This window comes from Oryctolagus cuniculus, chromosome 1 (genome assembly GCF_964237555.1).
Source record: "Oryctolagus cuniculus chromosome 1, mOryCun1.1, whole genome shotgun sequence".
NCBI lineage: Eukaryota > Metazoa > Chordata > Mammalia > Lagomorpha > Leporidae > Oryctolagus > Oryctolagus cuniculus.
In genome coordinates, this window is record NC_091432.1 from 198375653 (window position 1) to 198391169 (window position 15517).

Below are 15517 nucleotides of genomic sequence, written 5' to 3' on the forward strand. Positions count from 1 at the left end.
AGGACTTGCAATGGAGAGTCTATTTTTCCTGAAATCAATTATTTATGTGGTAAGAGGAAAGATAACAGATGGAAGAGTACTAGTTGAGAGGACAGTTGATGGGACTTAAATGATGCATCTAGGTTAAAATATAGTGAGGCACTTTGGTTTTTTTTTGTTTGTTTTTTGTTTTTTGTTTTTTGTTTTTGACAGCTAGAGCTAGACAGTGAGAGAGACAGAGAGAAAGGTCTTCCTTCTGTTGGTTCACTCCCCAGATGGCTGCCACGGCTGGCACTGCGCCGATCTGAAGCCAGGAGCCAGGTGCTTCCTCCAGGGGCCCAAGCACTGCACTCCCGGGCCACAGCAGAGAGCTGGACTGGAAAAGGAGCAGCCAGGACTAGAACCGGCGCCCATATGGGATGCCGGTGCTGCAGGCAGAGGATTAGCCAAGTGAGCCACGGCGCTGGCCCCAGCACTTTGGTTTTTAAGAGTTCTGAACAGTATTTTAGGATAATTCGTCCAGTGAGAAAGTCCATAGAATGGGTTAAGGTAGTGAGTAACTCGCTTAAGGCAGATTGTTAGGAATCTTGTATAATTCAAGCACAAATTGATTGGGATTTTGACTAAGGCTCTTCACTTAGCCCACCCCCAACCCCCTGCCGCCAAGTATTGTAGGTAATAAATTCACTACTTTGGTGCGAGATGCGTGCACGTGTGTGTGTGTGTGTGTGTGTGTGTAAGTCATGTGAGGAAATGCAGGATGCTGGCAGTGCAGAATCGCAGCTGTGGGTTGGGGAGACTTGAAGTTGATTAGCAGTGTGATGCCAACTGGCAGCCTATAGGCTAATAGATCAGTAAATCAGCCTACCCTGACCTCAAGTTTCAGCTCATCTTCATTTCTGTTAAGTAATTCAGTCCAAGATCTAGGAGGCTTGGGGACTGTCAGCTCCAGGTGGGACAGGCTATTTCTAGCTTCCATACTCACATCTAAATGGAAGAGTTGTTGTTTCTAGTCACCGTGTCATATAAAGGCCAGTGCTGCTTCTTTGCTATTCTTTTTGGTGCCTGTTTCATGACGATCGTGTTTGTCAACATCAAATGGGAATGACTCCTCCTGAAAGGGCACATTCTACAAAACAGCTGGCCAGCAGCCTTCAAAATGTCAAGGTCACAAAAAACAAGGAAAGAATGAGGAATAGGCACAGGTTGAAAGAGACTAAGAAGACATAATATAATTGGGCCCTGGAACAAAAAGTGATAGTGGAGGGGAAAAACTGATAAAATAGAAATAAATTTTGTACTTTAGTTAACAGTATTACTTCAAGACTAATTTGTTAGTTTGTTAATTGTCCTGGTATCATATAAAATGTAAAGCTAAGGTGAGAGGTTTGTAGAAATTCCCTGTCCTATTTTCGCAACTCTCCAAATGTTTAAAATTACCTCAAGGTAAAATGTTTTTAATAATGAAGTGACCCAAATTGAACAAACTTTCAATAAAGGTTATTTAAAAATTGTCTCTCTGATATAGAAAGAATATTTCCTACAGTTGGTGTAGTCACTTTGATTTTTTGCAGTTCTTTTCATTATTGCATGTTGAATAGGTAGAAGTTTGTAGCAGAAGTGTAAGTTGTACACAGTAACAACACAAGCGCCAGTGTAGCTTGAGGCTCTCAGTATTTTCCATCTACTTCTTACCTTCTCCCTAACCTCTCTTGAATTGTGTAGTTTTGATTTCCTTCTCTTCATAGGTTTACCTTGATGTATCGGTGATACAGCCCTAATGATATGGTTTCACATAATCTTTATATGAATTGAATTATACCATATATATTCTTCTGTAATTTTTTTCTCTAGATATTATACTCTTGATATTTACCAAAGCTGATGTCTATTACTGTAGCCATTCATTTTCACTGCTATACAGCTTTCCATTGTGTGCACATAGCATAAGTTACTTTTTTATTCTACTGTTAATAGTCATTTGGTTGGATTCTAGTTTTGCTGTCCCAAGCACTGCTACTTCACACATCCATGTATTTGACATATTATTAGAGTTTCCTCAGGGTATTCAATGTACCTAAAAATGGACTCAATGGGTTATTTGGTAAATACTTCATCAACTTTATTAGATAAGGCCGAATTGTTTTCCATAGTATTTATCTAATTTTTAATAGCACCAATAATATTTAATGTTAAAGTGGTTCCCCATTCTCCCTAATGCAATATTATTAGACTTATTTTTTTTTTTTACCAAGCACCACTGTGGCAGGGAATTTCATGTACTACTTAATTTAATTCTCTCACAACTCTTCCATTTAAAGCCCCAGAATGGAGACTAATGCTGTTCTGCATTTTTATTAAATTTATTTATGTACTTTATTTGAAAGAAAGAAACAGAGATCTCCCATCCACTGGCTCACTCCCCAAATATCTTCAACAGCCAGGCTAGGCTAGGCTAGACTGAAACCAGGAGCCTCAATCTGGGTCTCCCACATGGGTAGAAGGGACTCAAGTACTTGAGTCATCCCCCTCTGCCTCCTGGGTGCACATAAGCAGGAAGCTGGAATGGGGAGTGGAGCTGGGACTTGAGCTCAAGCAGAGTTTCAAAGTTTCAGATGTTTCTTTCTTTTCTTTTTTTTTTTTTTTTTTTTTTTTTTTTTTTTTTTTTCTGGCAGATTGTAGGCATCAACTTAGACTTGTTGCTAGGAAATGGAATGTGTTTCCCAAACTGAAAATACAACTTTATGATGAGGATAAATGAAGTGAATTCTAAAACCTAGCATATGTATCTTTTGGGTAGATTATTTGGGATTTTGGGAATCCAGCTGCAGGTTTCTTAAGGGCATATTTGAATGAAAGAGTCTCAGCGTAAGAAGTCCTCATTCTGAATGTTTTTCTTTCCTTTACAGAAATCCCATGGAATTATAGTTGGTCCTACTCTGCAATGTCTGTATCTGAAATCCCACATGAAAACAGACAAAATGGAGGAGGTAGGTGAACTCAGGAAAAGGAATCCAACTCTGAATGTCCTTCTTACTCCTCTAAGAGAGAGAGAGAGAGAGAGAGAGAGAGAGTATGATAAATGAATAGACTGACCAACTTACCAAACTGCCTGTTTATCAAATAACTAACCAGGAGAGAAAATACATTTCGCATAAGTAATACTTCATATTCACAAGTACAGTCTGTACTGTTTTCTCCTCTGAGAATTCTAATTTTTTATACTTTCCCAATATTTGGAAGCTCCTCAGGAAACCTTGTATTCTTCCCCCCCCTCCCCGTCTCTCACAACTCTCTCCTGCTGAAGAGAGGTGGTCATTGTGGAAAGTTGCCGAGGCAGGCAGGTCCTCCTGTGCTGTCTTCTGTGTAGAATAAGTGGCTCTGCCTAGGTACTAGGAAGGATTCCCTTCCCATTTCCATGCTTTCCTTTGGGGAGTCAAGGTACTAAAGGGAGTTGGGGTAATCACACTCAACTAACTGTAAAAAAATTTTTTTCAGTCATGAAGTTTTGAAAAAGTAAACCAGAGTGTAGTTGTAGATTTAGGGGAAGGTACAGGGTTGAAATCAATTCACTGATTAAAGGCCACACTCTATCTACTTTACTTTTTGTCACTGAGCAGTTGTTTGATTCATTCCAAGGGCATAGGGACTACTCTCGGAAAGAGGAAGTCAGTAAACTCCCAAGCAAGGGGAGAGGAGGAGTGTTTGCCTACCCTCAGGAGAGCTAACAAAGAGAGGTCTGCAGAAACAAGCCGATTGACAATTTCTCCTGCATCTACTTATGAACGGAAAATATGGAGAAAAGAATATGTTCGGGAGTAGTAAGTTTCAGGCAAATGAAAAATGTGGTAATCATCAACAAAGAACGATTCACCTGAGGCAGGCATTGTGGCACAGCGAGTTAAGCCACTGCTTGCAATGCCCACATCGCAGATCAGAGTGCCAATTCGAATCCTGGCTATTCTACTTCCAATCTAACTTCCTGCTAATGTGCCTGGGAAGGCAGGAAATGATGGCCCAAGTAGTTGGTCCCTGACACCTATGTGAGAGACCCACACAGAATTCCAGGCTCCTGTCTTTGGCCTGGCCCAGCCCTGGCTCTTGCAGTCATTTGGGAAGTGAACCAGCAGCTGGAAGATCTTTCTCTCTATCACTCTGGATTTCAAACAAACAAACATTTATTGATTATCAAATGAGTTACAGCCTCTTTGTGAGGTGCTGACAATACAATGGCAACAAAACAAAGCACAATTTCTGCTTTAGAGGAGAATATGGCTTAGTGAGGTATAACCTTTAGCCTTTAATTAATTTTTAAATATTTATTTATTTGTTTGAAAGGCTGAGTTACAGAGAGGCAGAGGCAGAGAGAGAGAGAGAGGTCTCCCACCTGCTGGTTCACTCTCCAAATGGCCACAATGTCCAGAGCTGGGCCTACCCGAAGCCAGGAACCAGGAACCTCTTCCAGTTCTCCCACATGGATAGCCCAAGGACTTGGGTCATCTGCTGCTGCTTTCCCAGGCCATAGCAGAGAGCTGGATTGGAAGTGGAGCAGCTGGATCTTGAAGTGGTGCCCATATGGGATGCTGGCACCACAGATGGAGGCTCAGCCTACTATACCCTAGCACCAGCCCCTTCTATAGTTTTTTTTAAATTGCAGCTTAGTGAGATATGATTCACATGCCACAAAATTCACCTTTCTAAAGCATGCAATTCTGTAGTTTTTAGTGTATTCACAGAACTCTGCAACTGAACAGAACTTAATTTTAGAACACCCACAAAAGAAACCTGTGCCCATTAGCAATCATTCTCAATTTTCCTCCTCCCCTAATGTCTGGCAACCACTAATCAGCTTTCTGTTTCTACAGATCTGTCTTTTCTGGACTTGACTTATAAATAGAATCATATGTGGCCTTTTGCGACTGGCTCTTTTCACTTAATATTCTCAAGATCTGCCTGTATTGTTGTGTTTATTAGTATTTCATTCTTTTCATGAATACAATTACAGTATTTAGATAAACCACAATCTGTTTATCCATTCATTCATCAGTTGATGGACATCTGGATCGTGTCCACCTTTTGGCTACTATGAATAATGCTGCTATAAACACTAGGTACAATTCTTTTTTGGACATGCAATTGCAGTTCTCTTAGGTATCTGCAATTCATTTAAAGTCTTCTTGCCTTGAACTGCTGCTTTGCTGATTCACATATGTGCTGTGCGGTGCTACGTGATCACCTGCCGAGCACAGACCCTGTAGGGCTCCTATGTCCTGGACAGTGTGCAGGGTGGTCCCATCTATCGCACTGCATCTTTGCCTCTCCCCTGCCATGCAGACACTCCCACGAGTATCATTATTGTCATCAGTACCACCCCCAGACACAAGAAAATTCATTAACAGTTGTTGAGAGGTGCTTAAACACCACCAGGTAGTAATTCAAAAGGATAAGCTGAACCTGTATGTGTTGATGTGGAAATGTCCCCAACATACAGTGTGAAAAGAAAAAAAAAAAGGCAACCTGTAACTAGCTGAACAGGTAGATAGATATAGATACAGTGGGGTCACACTTGTTTCAAAGATAATAGAAAGATATGCACTTAGCACAGAGGTGAAGTTGCTGCCTGAGACACTTGCATCCCACATCACAGTGGTTGGTTCATCTCCTGGCTCTGCTTCCAGTCCAGCTTCCTACTAGTGCATATCCTGGGAGGCAGCAGATGATGGCTCGAGTACTTAGATCCCTGCACCCACGTGGGAGGCCAGGATGCAATTCTGGGCTCCTGGCTTCAGCAGGGCCTGGCCCTGAATATGGGGGAATTTAGAGAGTAATCCTGTGAATCTCAATCTCTCTGTCTCCTCTGCCTTTCAAATGAAATGAAAATAAATAAATACATAAATAGATAATTTAAAAAACATATACAGATGTATATGGATATATTTGAATATCGGTGTCCACAAAAGGAAGGGACCTAAAGGATAACTAGCTAGCTATCAACAGTGGTTTCCTTGGGACATGGGGTAGTAGAAGACATGAGAAAAAGACCTTACATTCTTTTTCTAATATTTCTTGTTTTGAATCTTTTGAAAATGTATTTATATATTACATGGAGTAATTTCAATAAAAGGTGGGGCCAGCATTGTGGCACAGTGGATTAAGCTGCCACTTTGCAATGCTGGCATCCCATATGAACACCAGTTCAAGTCCTGGCTGCTCCAATTCCGATCCAGCTCTCTGCTAATGCACCTAGGAAAGCAGTGGATGATGGCCCAACTCCTTGAGCCCCTGCCACCCACGTGAGAGACCTGGAAAAAGCTACTGGCTCCAAATAGGTCCAGCTCCAGCCCTTGTGGCCATTTAGGGAGTAAACCAGCAGATGGAAGATCATCTCTCTATTTCTGCCAAAAAGTCAAAAAGAAAAAGTGTCATTTCAAAGGGAAAATAATATTTAAAATGTGCTCTTGGGGCTGGCGCTGTGGCATAGTGGGTAAAGCCACTGCCTGCAGTGCTGGCATCCCATATGGGTGCCAGTTTGAGTCCCAGATGCTCCACTTCCAATCTAGCTCTCTGCTATGGCCTGGGAAAACAATGGAAGATGCCCCAAATCCTTGGGCCCTGCACGTGTGTGGGAGACCTGGAGGAAGCTCCTGGCTCCTGGCTTCCGATTGGCCCAACTCTGGCCGTTGCGGCCAATTGGGGAAGACCCAGCAGATGGAAGACTCTCTGTCTCTCCTTCTCTCTGTGTATAATTCTGACTTTCACATGAATAAATAAATCTTAAAAAAAAAAAAAAAATCCTCTTGGCTGTGGTGGTCAGCGGCCTGCGGGCGGCGCTGTGGCTCGGCCGGCGGCCCCACTGAGCTGCCATTGTTGCCCACCTCCACCAACCCAGCATTTTCGGGGAGGATTCCGGGAGCCCTGAGCCCTGTCCTCTCACTCGGGGAGCACAGGCTCCAAGTCGGGGACTACAAAACGCTCTCTCTGAGGAAGTGGAACGCCGTGGCTGTGGCGCTGTGTGTTGCTGGGCCGTGGAGTGTGACACGCGCGCCCTCTGCAGGGTCGGCTGATGGATGCCTGTCTCAGGTGTCGAGCTGAAAACAAGCCAAAGAACTATGTTGGGGTCTGGGGCGAACTTCATCATTCCTTTCATTTGGGACACACTGCGGAGTGTCCCAGCTGGAAGAGGAGCAGGCACTGGGCCCTCTGCCCGCAGGACTGGGTAGTCGGCCAGTGCTGCTCAGAGCCCTGGTGGGTCTTGTGATCCAGTGCACTGCAAAGCCTGGAACACTTACAGGATTAACTCTCGCAGTAGGAGGCAAGGGGCCTGCCGCCCTCTGGGACTCACATCTTGTCAGTTCTACTTTTAGAAATTCTGGACAATTAAGATTTATGACATACACCATTGATGACAAATATTTGTGTTTCTCACAATGTATGTTTTAAAGTTGCTTTCTTACTGTGAGGAAAGAAGCTGGCCTCAGTTTTATTGTGTCCTGATCATCTCCCCAGAATCTGAACTCCAAACCACGCTGTATAAACTGCTTCTAAAAAACACCTTTGCCTGTTTTCTACAATGTTGTCTAAGTTGGAAAAATGTAAAACAAGTGGCTTCACTAGTTTCCAAAAACTGAGTCATTTTATTTTGTTCAAATTCATTAGATTTTATTTCTTGTAATTATAGGTTATTTTCCCATGGCCTAGAGGCAATTCATTAACTCTCCTAAAAAAAAACCCTCATATTCACATATATTAAACAAAAATATTAAGCTCGGTAATACAAATTAAAAATGGTGGGTTTTTTAAGATTTATTTATTTGAAAGGCAGAGTTACAGAGAGGGAGGGAGGGAGGGAGGGAGGGAGGGAGGGAGAGGGAGAGAGAGAGAGAGAGAGAGAGAGAGAGATCCACTGATTCACTCCCCAAATGGCTGGGGCAACTGGAATTGGGCTGATCCAAAGCCCAGAGCTTCTTCCAGGTCTTCCATGCAGGTGCAGGGGCCCAACATCTTCCTCTGCTTTCCTAGGTGCATTAACAGGGAATTTGAGCAGAAAGAGGAGCAGCTAGGACTTAAACCACCATAATGCTGGCCCCCAAAAATGTGTTCTACTTGGCAAGTTGTTTTGTAGATTTTTATGCCTTGTAAAAATTACTTTTTTTCCCCTCAGCATCCTTGCTGGGAACATAGGTGAGTGTTTTTGTCATCAAAAAAGAAGCAAAAGATCACAATCTTGCAGTGTGTGATAACCCCAAAAAATGTAATGCGTGTGAGGTTGTCCCACCCTGCAGTATGCCTACCACAGTTCAGTTATTTCTTCCTAAATTATGAAGTCTCAGATGATAATGGGCAGAGCAACAAAGTCCTCAGCTTTACTGGTGGAAGGCCACCAGTACTTTTTTGAACTAGCAGATTTCTATTTGAAATCATCAGCTTGCTAGCTGGAAAGATTGGCTGTAGCGTAACTGTCCTGACAGTTTTTAAGAGATCGGGTTTTTTGTTCCAACTCAAAGGGTCAGAGTTACAAGAGCTAGCTTTGATCTGATTGAGGTCGAGTCCATAGTAGGGTCTCCAGGCTCTGACAGCTGTCCTATACGGTGTGATGATACCTACCTGCCCAGCTAGGTTCCTGAGGCGGATTTTCAGAGGAAAAGCCATCACTCATCCTTGAAGCTAATAGTCTTCTGTGAATAGAATACAATTCCCAAGTCCCAGTGCCACCTCAGCTGCCTGAAGATGCTACGTGCTGCGTTGGAACTCTGCTTTTTCCTAGGGCCTTTGTACCAGAAAATTTCCAGGTAGATTTAGTCCATAGAGACAACAAGTAATCCTTTTTCCTACAAGCAACAAAAGCTTTATTTCTTTTCTTTTCTTTTCTTTTTTTTTTTTTAGATTTTATTTATTTATTTGACAGGCAGAGTTCCAGACAATGAGAGAGAGAGAGAGAGAGAGAGAGAGGTCTTCCTTCCGTTGGTTCACTCCCCAAGTGGCTGCGACTGCCAGAGCTATGCCGATCTGAAGCCAGGAGCCAGGTGCTTCTCCTGGTCTCCCATGGGGTGCAGGGCCCAACCACTTGGGCCATCCTCCACTGCTTTCCAAGGCCACAGCAGAGAGCTGGAGAGGAAGAGGAGCAACTGGGACTAGAACCGGCGCCCATATGGGATGCCAGCACTGCAGGCGAAGGGTTAACCTAGTGCAACACGGCACCAGGCCCAACAATAAAAACTTTCAAAAAGTCACCTGCTGAATATGAAGAAAAAGATTTATTTATGAACGATGGATCGTTCCTCCCTCTGTGGTGTGTGTCATGCACACTGCTTAGAAGTGCTAGAAAAGAGGACCCGGCTCAAACTGAACGACCTTTGTAACCAACCACCTACTGACGTACAAGAGGCAGTGGAAGCAGTTCCATTCAGAGAACTTTTTGCATGCCTGTGGTGGATCAGTTATCAACAAGAAAATGTTAGTGTAACCACGGGCAGTTTAAAACCCCCAAAAAAGTGCTCTTTCAGGATTTTTCAAGAATGCAGTATTATGAGCTGCAGTCACCGTGTTGTACAATAGATCTCGTGAACTTACTCCTCCTATCTGCACTTTTGTAACTTTTGGCTGCTCTCTCCCCGGTCCCCTCCCCTGTATTGCTGCAGCCCCTGGTAACTACCACACTGTTCAGCCTAAAACAGCAGGAAAGCCTGTCATCCGTAACAACACGGATCGGTCTGCAGGATATTATGTTAAGTGACATAAGCCAAGCACAGAAGGACAAAAACCGCATGGTCTGTCTCATATGTGGAATCTAAAAAAGTTTATCTCATGATCAGTAACTTTAAGAAGCTATGGGGCCGGCACTGTGGCATAGCAGGTAGAGCTGCCACCTGCAGTGCCGGCATCCCATATGGACACTGGTTCAAGTCCCAACTGCTTCACTTCCGAACCAGCTCTCAGCTATGGCCTGGGAAAGCAGTAGAAGATGGCTCAAGTCCTTGGACCCCTGCACCCATGTGGGAGACCCAGAAGAAGCTCCCGGCTCCTGGCTTCAGATCAGCACAGCTCTGGCCATTGTGGCTAATTGGGAAGTGAACCAGCAGATGGAAGGAAAAATGGAATTAAAAGATCAGTTTATTTTAGCACAAAAAAATTTTGAAGCTCATGCTGTTTTTTTTTTTTTTAAGATTTTATTTATTTATTTATTTGAGAGGTAGAATGACAGACAGTGAGAGGGAGAGACACAGAGAAAGGTCTTCCTTCCGTTGGTTCACTCCCCAAATGGCTGCAACAGCTGGAGCTACGCCGATTTTTTTTGAGATCATGTATAATGGGTTTAGAAAGTAAGATATGTGAATTGACTGTAAACCATGGGACATGTCAGTTGGTCAGCTGAGTCGGAAACATGTGGTGACACAGCTGTGATGAAACCGGTTAGTCACTGGCCCTCCTGCAGGCCATGGGCCCCCGGCCTTCCCCGGGATGGCTCTGCTGTCATTTAGCATTCCTCTTGTCATTCTTTATGTGGAACCATCATCTGATGACTGGGCTCTAGATGTCTCAGATACAGCCTGGAGAGATGAAATATAAGTTTTCTTATGAACCAACTCTGTAAGCCATGTGGTTAGAAAAATCTCCCACCAGGGTTAATGTTTTGGATTATGTTTTGACTGCCATAGGATACACTGTGACTGTTTAGAAGCTCCCTGATGTCAATGAACTAGAACTAAAATTGGCCAGTTGCCTTCCCCCTTGCAGCTGTCCTCACTTGTCTTTAGAGCTGGGGAAAAGAAACATCCAGCACAGCCATGAAGTGACTTGGCCTCCTGATCTAGGACTAGAGCAGGGGTCACTGCTGAGTGTCCCTTCCCAGCACCGGTGCCTAACTGAGCTGCCAGTGTGGTGGCACAGGAGAGGCCTGGACTCATGCACTGGTCAGACATCTGCGCTCCTGAGGATCTTCTCGCTGCTGCTCATTGGCTAGCTGGATTGTCGCATTTGAAATGGCCTTCCATGGTGAGGAAGGAAATGTTGCTTGGAGGCCCCGAAGCTGGTGTGCCCCCTGGCCAGCTGGCCCTCCTGGGTTTTCTCCCTCACTCCTCCTCCTGGCTACTGATTCTCAGTGTGGCACTTTCTCTAGGCCACCATAGGTGGCCCATTTTCCCTCTTTGTTTCTGCCTTTTATTTTTCTAGGCTAATCTCTACCCAATCTTCTGTATCTTTAACCCCCAAAACCTGAGGTTAGATGACATCATTACTGTATAGGAGCTGGGTTTCTGACCCTGGCATTTGGATCGAAACAATACAGATGTGCTGCAGCAGGCTCCTCTGCCGCTTTGATGCTTCTCTGACCTTGCCCTCCCCAGATGGTGGCTTTTGTACCCTTCCTTCTCTGGCTGCATCAGTGTAGTACAACCGCAGGAAGTATCTGAAGGTTCAGAATCTGTTTCGGACATGGACCCCTGTATCAGTGAACCATACGGCATCTCCTTGACATATCATCGGATACGAGACAAAACGTGACTTTTACTGTGCCTTTGATGTCTCAGAAACCATGTAGGCACTTTCTATTTCCCATCTTATTTAACCTTTCTACTAGTACATAAGGTAGGTTTTGCTACCCCATTTTTATACAGGAAAACATTAAAGCCCAGAAAGGGAAAGTGACTTGTCCTGGGTTACTTCGTGTAGTCAGAGTCCAGTCTGCACTAACTTAAATATTTTGGGCGTTTGTTACATACTAGGGAGTTACTCTAAAACGCTTTATATATCTGAACTCATTAAGCCTCACAACAATCTTATTGGGTAAGTATTATTATCATTTCCATTTTGCAGATGAAGAAAATGAGTCTCAGAGAAGTGAGGTAACTTCCCCAAGGCTACACAGCTGGTGGGTGGAGGACTAAGGCTTGAACTCTGGCAGCCTGTCTCAGTTGTCCATGTTCTTTCTTTTTTTTTTTTTTTTTTTTTTTTTTTGACATGCAGAGTGGACAGTGAGAGAGAGAGACAGAGAGAAAGGTCTTCCTTTTCCATTGGTTCGTCCCCCAAATGGCTGCTGCAGCCGGTGTGCTGCGGCCGGTGCACTGCACTGATCCGAAGCCAGGAGCCAGGTGCTTCTGGTCTCCCATACGGGTGCAGGGCCCAAGGACTTGGGCCATCCTCCACTGCACTCCTGGGCCACAGCAGAGAGCTGGAGTGGAAGAGGAGCAGCCAGGACAACATCTGGTGCCCTGACCGGGACTAGAACCCGGGGTGCCGGCACCACAGGCGGAGGATTAGCCTAGTGAGCTGCGGCGCCGGCCAGTTGTCCATGTTCTTAACCACAGTGGAGTCTGGTATCCTTTTGAACTTAGGTCCACAACACATTTTGTAACACCAGTTAGCCTCGCTTCACCGAGATGACTGTCCCTTTTAGTTAACTAAGAGGCCAGCTCTTCGTACGGGTCCTCGTGAAACCAGGCCTTCGCTGAATAGGCCACAGACTCAATCTCAGCTCCCAAAGCAGATGTATTTTGCACAGTCACCAGGAGCTAGAACAAGGCATTTGTCCCCTTGAATCCATAGTCAGGACCTCATCAACTAGGCCATTCCTGGACTCTGTGCCAAAGCTAAGTTTCAGTCTTCGGAAATTCTAACCTCTTACACAATTTACATTTTGCCATTCTTTGTCAGCCAAACAGAATCATCACTGAATTATTGTCCTCCTTCTCATAGGAGGACAGCATGTGGACACCCCAGTCTTCTCTCAGGCTGTTCCAAAGCCCTAGAAAATCTGGGATTAATCTTTCTCACCCAGCTTGAACACTTTCTTCTGCCTTTATGACCTCAGACAGGACCGGGCACTCTCTCTCCTGAAGTCTACCTTTCTCCTCTGCCGGACATTGGGTGTCTTTCCCTGGGTGCTTCTGTAAACTGAAGTGTTAACCACTTTCTCATCAGCCCTGTTTTTCCTTCTTTAAGGCCCTCATAAAATCTGGCTTTCCAGCTCTTGATTCCACTTGGCCTCCCGATGAAAGTCCTTCTTACTTTCTCACCTGTGTCTTCTTATCCAGGCGGGTCTAGCTCACAAAGGCAGACTGGGTGGAGGCTGATCCTTCCCACACCTCGCAGGCTTCTCTGTCTTCACCACCTCGGGCTCTGACTTTGGCTCCTCTCCCCAGTGGAGGAGGTGAGTTTCAGTTGCTGTGCAGAGCCTTGGTGCCATGTATCCTCAGCTGATGAATGATTTTTTACACCCAAACAAATTATTGGAAAAGCTGATTAAATCTCTATTGTGTTTTTAAAAAACAATGATATCTATGATTAAGTTTAATAAGAAATTTAAAGATTGATACAAAATATTAAATTCATCAAAAGCTATAAAATAAGCCAGACAGGGTAAAGGATTGCAAATCAGGACTTTTGTTGGGTTTTGTCCCCGCCTTGAAACTGAATGTCAGTCTGATTGTCAAGATTTTTTTTTCCCCAAAATTGGACTTAAAAACTCCACTACCACCAGCTGCTTCGAGTTTTTTCCTCTTTTGGAAGCCCCCTGTATGCCACTCTGGCTGGAGGTCTCTGACACTAATAAATCTTGCTTTTCAATCTCAAAACAGTTATAAAATAATATTTTTTAATGAATGGAGAGTGTACGCTGGATTGTTGGGTATGGTTGTAGGATTAAATGGCAAATGTCATGAGAGAGGCTGATTTTACCTGACCAGGTATTGGATAATCTCAACATTAATAGAAATACTATTTTTTCCTTAATCAGGTAGCTGGTACTGGTGCTGTGGCACAGCAGGCTAAGCTACTGCCTGTGACGCCAGTGTCCCATATGAGTGCCAGTTTGAGTCCCAGCTGCTCCTTTTCTGATCCAGCTCCCTGCTAATATGCCTGGGAAAGCAGAAGATGGCCCAAGTAGTTGGGCCCCTGCCACCCGCATGGGAGACCCAGATGGAATTCTAGGCTCCTGGCTTTGGTCTGGCCCAGCCCTAGCTCTTGTGGCTATTTGGGGAGTGAACCAGCAGATAAAAGTTCTTTTTCTGTGTGTCTCTCTCCCTCTCTTTGTAACTCTGCCTTTCAAATAAACAAAAAATAAATCTTAATAAAAATTCAGGTAGCTGTCTGAACCCCTGGAAAAGTCCCTGCACAAAGGACACAGACCGCCGGCGCCGTAGCTCACTAGGCTAATCCTCCACCTTGCGGCGCCGGCACACCGGGTTCTAGTCCCGGTCGGGGCGCCGGATTCTGTCCCGGTTGCCCCTCTTCCAGGCCAGCTCTCTGCTGTGGCCAGGGAGTGCAGTGGAGGATGGCCCAAGTGCTTGGGCCCTGCACCCCATGGGAGACCAGGAAAAAGCACCTGGATCCTGGCTCCTGCCATCGGATCAGCGCGGTGCGCCGGCTGCAGCGGCGGCCATTGGAGGGTGAACCAATGGCAAAGGAAGACCTTTCTCTCTGTCTCTCTCTCTCACTGTCCACTCTGCCTGTCCAAAAAAAAAAAAAAAAAAAAAAAAAAAGGACACAGACCATGTACCAGCTCTACATCTGAGATACAGCTAAACTGTCCAAGCCCTGCATATTCTGCTACTTTGGAAAACCTAAGCTGCCATGATTAGCAGAAGCTCTGTATTGTGTTGTAAATAAACTACTATTCAGCCAAAACGAAGTACAACAAAACATTCCATCAATCTTTTTTAAAGATTTATTTATTTATTGAAAAGGCAGAATTATAGAGAGGCAGAGAGAGAGAGGTCTTCCATCCACTGGTTCACTCCCAAGATGGTCACAATGGCCAGAGTTGGGCAGATCTGAAGCCAAGAGCCAGGAGCTTTTTCCATGCCTCCCACATGGGTGCAAGAGCCCAAGGACTTGGGCCATCTTCTACTGCTTTCCCAGGCCATAGCAGAGAGCTGGATCGGAAGTGAAGCAGCTCAGACTTGAACTGGTGTCCATATGGGATGCCAGCACCTCAGGCAGTGGCTTTACCCACTACACCACAGCGCGGGCCCCCATTCTATCAATCTTAACTCACATAAATGATACTGCTTTCCTCACCTTTCTTCAGCTCATAATCCTGCTAGTAATTATTCATACTAGTAGTCACAAGAATGAAATATAACAAAAAAAGAAAGGCAATTGTCTGTTAGAGCAAACTACAAATTGCATAGCTAGGCTATAAACCTATGCTACAGAAGACTCAGAGCCACTTGTGACGCATTGCTGTTAAGCTAACTACATTGGCATGATCAAAGGAGTGGCTTCCCAAGAGGACACCAGCAACCATCTCGAGCTCTCTCACGGGAACATAGTATGTTATTAGGTTGGGAGCTAATATCACAACAATGGCAGTTCTATCCAAATTGATCTATGCAATTCAAATCTCTGTATCCTCAAATCCTTGGGAACTCCAGAAACATCCCCTCGTTGCACCTTTCTTATAATTTGTGCAAATGGTTACCACAAAGAAAAAACCTTGTAGATGTGGAAAAAATAAAAAGAAAGGAGTCAAAGCATGCTACCAAAAAAAAAAAAAATCATCAAATCACAAAGGAAAACACAAGAGAGGAACAGAGGAGCCACA

General features: G+C 44.5%; 1 protein-coding gene across 11 annotated transcripts in view; it reads left to right on the forward strand.

Annotated features, from left to right (window-relative positions):
* LOC100345551 (phospholipid-transporting ATPase FetA) overlaps nucleotides 1–15517 on the forward strand; it is a 111554-nt gene that overhangs the window by 30582 nt on the left and 65455 nt on the right. For all 11 annotated transcript variants that reach the window (XM_070053967.1, XM_070053982.1, XM_070053971.1 and 8 more), the window contains one exon: nucleotides 2889–2969. In XM_070053967.1, the coding sequence (XP_069910068.1) occupies nucleotides 2924–2969 (46 nt within the window). In that variant the 5' untranslated portion in view covers nucleotides 2889–2923. The remainder of the gene's footprint in view (nucleotides 1–2888; nucleotides 2970–15517) is intronic.